The 7,597-nt window shown below is 39.2% G+C and overlaps 1 protein-coding gene across 1 annotated transcript in view; it reads right to left on the minus strand.

Moving 5' to 3' along the window:
* ROS1 (ROS proto-oncogene 1, receptor tyrosine kinase) overlaps positions 1–7,161 on the minus strand; it is a 116,016-nt gene extending 108,855 nt beyond the window's left edge. Inside the window, exon 1 of the mRNA XM_059400606.1 lies at positions 6,940–7,161. Within this exon, the coding sequence (XP_059256589.1) occupies positions 6,940–7,062 (123 nt within the window). The 5' untranslated portion in view covers positions 7,063–7,161. The remainder of the gene's footprint in view (positions 1–6,939) is intronic.
* Positions 7,162–7,597: the final 436 nt, after the last annotated feature.

Raw genomic sequence — 7,597 nt, forward strand, 5'->3', positions numbered from 1 at the left:
AGTCAAAGGATTCTGGTGTTAAAGATGAATTATGGTCAGGTTTTGTTTTTGTTTTTGTTTTTGTTTTAAGCAGTCTAAGAAGAGTGAAAAAATATAAATTCAGAATTTCACATATAATAAAACATCAGATTACTCTGGTTTTTTTCTCATATTTTAAGGATTTTTTGTGCTAAAAGAAATAGAAACAAAGGGGGGGAAATCTTATAAATCGTCCTTCCTCTCCTGGTTGTTACGTGTGGAGAGTCCTCGATAAACTGAAAGGCTTACAGAGGATGACAATATTGGGCGTATGATGATCACGTATGTGCCAATAGAGTTCTATGGATAGATCTAATTGTCAGCATCCCTCACTGACTGACTTAGTAGAGGATAACTACTAAATTACTTAGTAGAGGATAACTACTAAATTACTGAGTAGAGGATAACTAAGTGAATAGACCTAGTACCTCTAATTGGTACTGCTCAGAATATCCCCTGAAAAGTCGCAGGATTTGAAACACTGAATTGAAGAGATGATTAATCCAGCCAGGAGGAGCATGCTGTCTGACCTTACCTGACCCAGCACTATAAGCAAGATATGTTCCAGGAGATGATAGAAAATCCAAAGGAGTCCTGGAGGTGTTTAGTTTCATTTTTGTTTTTTAAGATTTATTTATTTATTTCAGAGAGAGAGAGAGTACAAGCAAGCAGAGAAAGGCATAGAGGGAAAGAATCTTGATGCATACTCCCCACCCAGCAGGAAGCCTGGTGCAGGGTGTGGGGTTGGATCCTATGACCCATGAGATCATGATTCTTGAGATCAGGACCCAAGCGGAAACCAAGAGACAGATGCTTAACCGACTGAGCCATCCAGGCACACCCCACTCCAGGTGGTTGAAGCCTCTCTTGAGGCCTTCTGAATAGCCCTCGATTTTCAGAGGGAAGAGAAGATCCGTTGAACACAGTTCACTGAGCATTCTCTCCCCTTCTAGGTAAGAGCCATTCATTGGAGGAGGAGAGCCTCCTCCAATGGCCTTGCACTCTGAGGTTTCATTAAGGAAGTAATCAGACACAGGAACCAAAGAACCAAAGTTGCTTTTTCCCCTGCCATTTGATGTGTGAATGAAGATTGCTCTGGCCTCCATTCCCTAATTACATTTGTAGAGAAAGGAGGATGCTTCATGTGTTTTGATTTTTGATAAGAAATACTCAAGAGAGTCAGAACTGAATCTTTTAGATTAATTTTGCAGCGATGGGCATAAAAATGCTTTGTTATGATTTCACTTGAGTTATGATTTCACTCAAAAAAAAAAAAAACTATTGATTCCCCTTTATATGATTGAACCACAATCATATACAATGAAGTCTAAGAGGGCATTTGCAATTAAATTTTTTCAGATTCCTTCAAAAATCTGTTGCTCACAAAAACAAAAAAGAAGTTGCTGGGTAGTTTCTGCATTTCATTTTGAACAGCAGGCCAACAGAGCTGTTTCTTGGTGACCATAAAGTCACATTATAACAGTCCTGAGTCCTTTCATTGGCAGCTCTCAAGACTAAATTTAACGGGCTGAAGAGGGAGCCACCACAGGGCCTTGAGCAAGGTAGCTTCAGGAGTCAGGTCTATGGGGTGATGAAGAAGATGCTGTCAACTGTTGTCCTCAACATTATTAGAGCTACCATTCAGCAAGTGATCCAACGTTCCGACAAGTTACCAGCTGTTTTACACTAAATATTATTCAACCTCTCAATGGCACTAGTAGGTATGTATTATTACTAACCCTCTTGTACAGCTGAGACCCGGGGAGGTTCAGTGAATGGCTCAAGAGTTAAAATGTAAAGAAGGCTGAGAGTTGTCTCCAGAACCTGTCCTCTTAACCAAAGTACGATGCTCCCTGTGATCTGCACCAAATTCACAGTCCTCCCTTTGCAGTGAGACTCCTCCTCAGTTTACCGTAGCACCACATCCTTCAATGAGCCACTGGAAACCCACAACCCCAGCCCTGGATCCTAAATCTTCTTAACACATTTCTACCACTTGGCACAAGTTTGTCTCTCCCGCCCCACCCCCCTCATCCGGAACTACTTTCATCTCTTTACTTCCTACCCTAGGAATGAAACAGAGCAGTATGCTTTGCATTTTAGTCATATAGGACACCTGCGCCTCATGTGACATTGAAGTATTCTCATCTGACACATAAGTAAGATAGTATTTATTGTATAAAGTTCTGTGAGGATTCACAGAATAATGTGAATAATGTACTATTAGAGTACAGTACCAGGCACTGGGGATATTAGTAATATTAGGTGTAAACAACTTTCCTAAACTTCTCTCTGGTGAGTGATGCAATAATCTCTTCAGATATATTTCTTGATGAGCATGAGAGCACTGGTTTATCCCACATTTGCCAACTATAAATGTTTTTATCTTTGCCAATTTGATGAAAGCAAAATCAGTCGTTCTGCAATTCTGTGAGGCTGCATACTTATCAATAGGCGTTAGCCATTTCTGCTTTTTATTTTGTGAAGCAAGGTTTCATGTTCTAAACTTGTTTTATTTGTCTTTAAGATTTTATTTATTTATTTGACAGAGAGAGCGAGAGAGCACAAGCCGGGGGAGCATCAGAGAGAGAGGGAGAAGCAGACTCCCCACTGAGCAGGGAGCCAGTGAGGGGGTGAAGGCAGCCCCTTAACCAACTGAGCCATCCAGGAGCCCCTAAACTTAATTTAAATACTTTTTTATATATAAGGTTTGGTTAAATTTCTATGTAATATATTTCCTATGTAATATTTTTCCTATTTGGGGGGCTTTTTCTTGTGCTCTGTTTATTGTCTAATAATTTAAGTTTCTAAGTAGTTAAATTATCCATAATTTCTTGTAATATTTTTATATGTAAAAATATCTTATGTAATATTTTGCCTATTTGGGGGGCTTTTCCTTGTGCTCTGTTTATTGTCCAATAATTTAAGTTTCTAAGTAGTTAAATTATTCATAATTTCTTGTAGGGATTCTGTATTTTTAAAACAGACTTCTTAAGGCATTGCCACTCCAAGACTGTAGAAATATTCACTTCTAATTTATTCCAACGTATCTATGGGGTGAAGTCTTGTTTCGTTTTGTTTTGTTTTGTTTCTGTTGTTTGTTTTATCTAAATCACAGTATTTTTAACAACTCCTGGAATCTATGTGAATCTGGTAATATTGTTAAGGAGTTAGGTTTTTAAAAATTTGCCTGAACTTTAAAAACAAAAAAAAACTTTATTTTTGGGGTGCCTGGGTGGCTCAGTCGGTTAAGCATTAGACTCTTGGTTTTGATTCAGGTCATGATCTCAGGGTTGTGAGACTGAGCTCTCCATTAGGTTCTGCACTCAGCGGGGAGTTTGCTTCTGTCTCTCTCTCTCTTTCCCTCTGCCCCTCTGCCGCTCCTCCTGCTTTCTCTCTCTCTCTCAAATAAATAAATAAAATTTAAAAAAAAAAAAAAAAAAAACATGTGCTGGCTTCAGCAGTACATATACTAAAAAAACAGACTTCATTGTCAGATCCCACGCATGCATAGCCGCCCCCATTATCCACATCAGTCACCAGAATGGTAGTTTTTACCAAGGATAGATCTACGTGGACACAATAATAATCCCCTGAAGTCTGTAGTTTACCTTAGGGCTCATTCACAGTTGTATATTCTGTGGGTTTGGACAAATGTATAGTGACATGTATCCATCGTGATATTGTACAGAGTATTTTCACCATTTCTAACAATCCTCTGCGCTCTCCCTATGCATCTCCCCACCACATACAAACCCACGCCTGGCAACCACTGATCTCTTCATCATTGTGCCTTTCTAAAATGTCATGTGTTTGGATTCATCCAGTACGGGGTCTTTTCAGGTCAGCTTTTTCACTTAGTGTATGTCTTTAAGGTTCACTCCACGTCTTCTCATGGCTCAAAAGCTCATGTCTTTTCAGCTCTGAATAATAGTTCACTGTCTGGATGTGCCACAATTTACTTATTCACTCACCTACTGAAGGAAGGTGTTATTTTTTATGGTAAACGAACAGCCCCACTTTGGTCGGAACCACCGTCTTTGTCATATTCCACACTTCCTGTGTGCACGGCTTCCCTCCCACACTGTACTCCCTCTTCCTGTTCTGCCCACCCCGACACCAGTAAAAACTGCTAATTCCTGGATATTTTATTGCATTTTTGGATTCTGGCTCTGTTCTATTATCTTGCTATAAAGTTATACATTGATATACAAGAAAGGTATTGATGCTTGTTCTTTTTTTAAATTTCATTTTATTTATTTATTTATTTTTAAAGGTTTTTATTTATTTATTTGACAGACAGAGATCACAAGTAGGCAGAGAGGCAGGCAGAGAGAGTGGAGGAAATAGGTTCCCTGCCAAGCAGAGAGCCTGGGACCCTGAGATCATGACCTGAGTGGAAGGCAGAGGTTTAACCCACTGAGAGACCCAGGTGCCCCTTGTTCTTTTTTTAAAAACAGGATAACCTCTGAACTCTAGTTTCTAATGCCTTGCATTGAATAGAACTGATGCTTCTAACAGAACATTTCTCAACTCTAATTCCTGAGTTGTTGGGGCTTGCTACTCAAAAAAAAAAAAAGGTTTTATTGCCAAAGAAGATCAGAAAATTATGATTAAACAAAGCCATTAATATGCTGTTGTGCCCTGTGAATCTACACAAAGCTGGCAAAAAGCATTCCCGTAAACTATTTGACTGTTGATGTCATTTGTTTCTTTTTCATGAAGGCTGCCACAATACTAGTGTTCTGAAGAACCTTCATTATTTTTTGTTCTCTGCAGCACAGGCACATATAACTCAAAAATATTAAGTCAGTTACTACATTCAACTAATACCTACAGATCCCTCAAATGATAGAAATTGTTCATGCTCAGCATAGAACTATGATCTGTGTACATTTGGACAGCAGTTCTAAACTTTCTTTTGTATAAGACTCTGTGTTTCTTTTTAAAAAGCAAAGATGCCTCCGAGTCAAGAACCACCCAGTGAAATAAAAGATGACCTTCGCAGCTAACGTCCAGGCTTCAAAGAATGGCACACATGAAAAATGTGAACAGTATCATAAACTCGAGCACTTTACATATGCTTTCCCTTGATCCATGGCTATATCCGCTGTGCATTCACCTAGCTTTTGTCCCTCCAGGCCCTGTGTGGGAGGCCCCGATGGAGAACATTGATGAGAGGCGCTAGGCAAATTGGCAGACCATGTCTATCCCAGTGGCCACCGCATCGGCGGGGCCTATGTCTGTGGGTGGTGAGCGGAAGGCAGTGCAACAAAGGAACAGACTGTCTGCTCCTACTGCCTGAAACCCAGGAGCCCACACAAAGATAAGACAAAACTAAACATAACTAAAAAATGAAACAAAATAAAACAGAGACCACAGTAATGGAAACAACCAACACCAGCTTTGACAGTAAGGGGAAATTAACAAATTATGGTGGACATTGATAGGATGGGAATATTCTAAATATACTGAAGATCCCATTTCCATAAAAACATCAGGGTATAGGAAAAACTTACAAGGTCATGTTAGGTGAAAAAGACAGATGCACAACTGTATATAAAATTACATACATATTTGAAGGGAGTTTTTCTTTGAGTTTTTCTTTTTCTTCTCTACTTCTATACCTTATAAATATTTTGCAGCAAATATATCTTCTAATCAGGGGAAATTTTTAAATTATTCAATAAAGAATACAAATGGGGCACCTGGGTGGCTTAGTGGGTTGAGCCTCTGCCTTTGGCTTGGGTCATGGTCTAGGGATTCTGGGATCCAGCCCCACATCAGGCTCTCTGCTCAGCGGGGAGCCTGCTTTCCCCCTCTTCTCTCTCTGCCTGCCTCTCTGCCTACTTGTGGTCTCTATCTGTCAAATTAAAAAAAAAAAAAAAAAGAATACATATTATAGTCTTATTTTTCCATGTTTAAGTTTGGATGATGACTGTCAAAGCCTAATGTATACAATCCCACCTTGGCAATAAGGTCTTCAACAGTGATTTATATAAAATACCAAACTTTTTAAAAAACGCTACTATCCATAGAAAGCTTAAGTAGTGTTTTAATCTATAGTTTAAATTAAGCCAGAATAGTGTAACACAGATAATTAGCCTTTTTATCCACCCAGGACTTCTACCCCCAACACTTTAGTATAACAAGGGGTACTTTTATTATTGGAAAAAGTAGGACTATAAATAGCTCGTAAGCTGTCAAGCTATTTCCTTTGTCTCTAGATAAGAAGTGTACATCTTTCGGTGGCTAGAAAATATTTGGGTTTTGTTTGTTTGTTTGTTTGTTTGTTTGTTTTTTACAATTGATTCAGGGGCTATTTGAAGCACAACCATGTCCCAATAACTTAAAGATATGGAACATTTTATAGGGGAAGGATATCCAGAAAACTCATTATTGAAAAAAAATTACAAATGCACAGGTAGAAGTAAAGGAACTTAAAAACAAGTCTTGCTTTTCAAATAAAACGTTGTTTTATCTGCATCTGTTCCCTTGGGCATCCACCTCCCCATACAACCCTCCATCCCCACCATAAATGCTACTGCCGTCTGCAACTAGAAGACATGGCCCTATGGCCAACCCTATTTCTTGCTTCAAGACAAACAAATGGTTTGGAAATAGACAAGTTTAAATTGATATTTTAAAAACATGCACAATTTATCGCATGTAAGCCTCTTTAAACCAATTCCTATGCCCCCTCCCCCACAGAGAAAAAAAAGAAATCTATGAGCAGATAAAGAAATAAAATAACCCTCCCTTACCTTCTGTAATTTAAAATGTTCCTAACTTATTTGGGGGGGGGGATCTTTCTTGCGGTGCTACCACGTCTCATGAGAAAATCATTCACCCATTTTTAACAAGCTGAATTCTACACGATCCAGTTCCTACAAAGAGAAATATTAGAGCAGCAGAACTTACCAGGTTAGTTACACATAACTTTAGGCAGTGGTTTAAAACTGTACACTGTACCAGAGAAATCCATATGCCGCCAAGAGTCGCAACATTGACAAGTTTCAGAATCAGCCAGCGAATGTTCTTCATCACTTCACCGATGGCGATTTTTAGATGATCATTCTTCTCATTTCTCCATCCCACTGTATCAGCTCTTTAAGTTTCTGTTGAAAGAGTGGCTGGTGGAGCTTGGAGTTTTGGGGTATTTTTTTTTCCTGACATGTGAGAGTATCTTTGCCTTTTAAAATAACATTTAGACCATTTACTCTAGACCTTTAAATCCTAGATACCGTGTACTAGTCACGTAAGAGCTATTTCATAATTGAGTTTCCTTTTACTCAGAAAGCATCTAAAGGTTAGATCCTAGCAGTGAGCTTCGCATGGGAAGTAAACAATGTAGAAAAGGCAAACTGCCTTTCAGCGAGCCTGTGACACTTGGCACCGTCTGAAACTGGAGCTCTTCGGACCGTCCACAGCTTCACTTCTCTAGGCTTGGTTCAGCTCAGCAGGCAACTGGGTTTTTGACCATCTCCGCTGTAGCAGAAAGTGGCACCATTATAATGAAGACCCATCCAAAAAACAGTCAAACGATGCTGCAGAGGGGAAAAACAGAACCCTTTGAGAC

This window comes from Mustela nigripes, chromosome 5 (assembly GCF_022355385.1).
Source record: "Mustela nigripes isolate SB6536 chromosome 5, MUSNIG.SB6536, whole genome shotgun sequence".
Lineage (NCBI taxonomy): Eukaryota > Metazoa > Chordata > Mammalia > Carnivora > Mustelidae > Mustela > Mustela nigripes.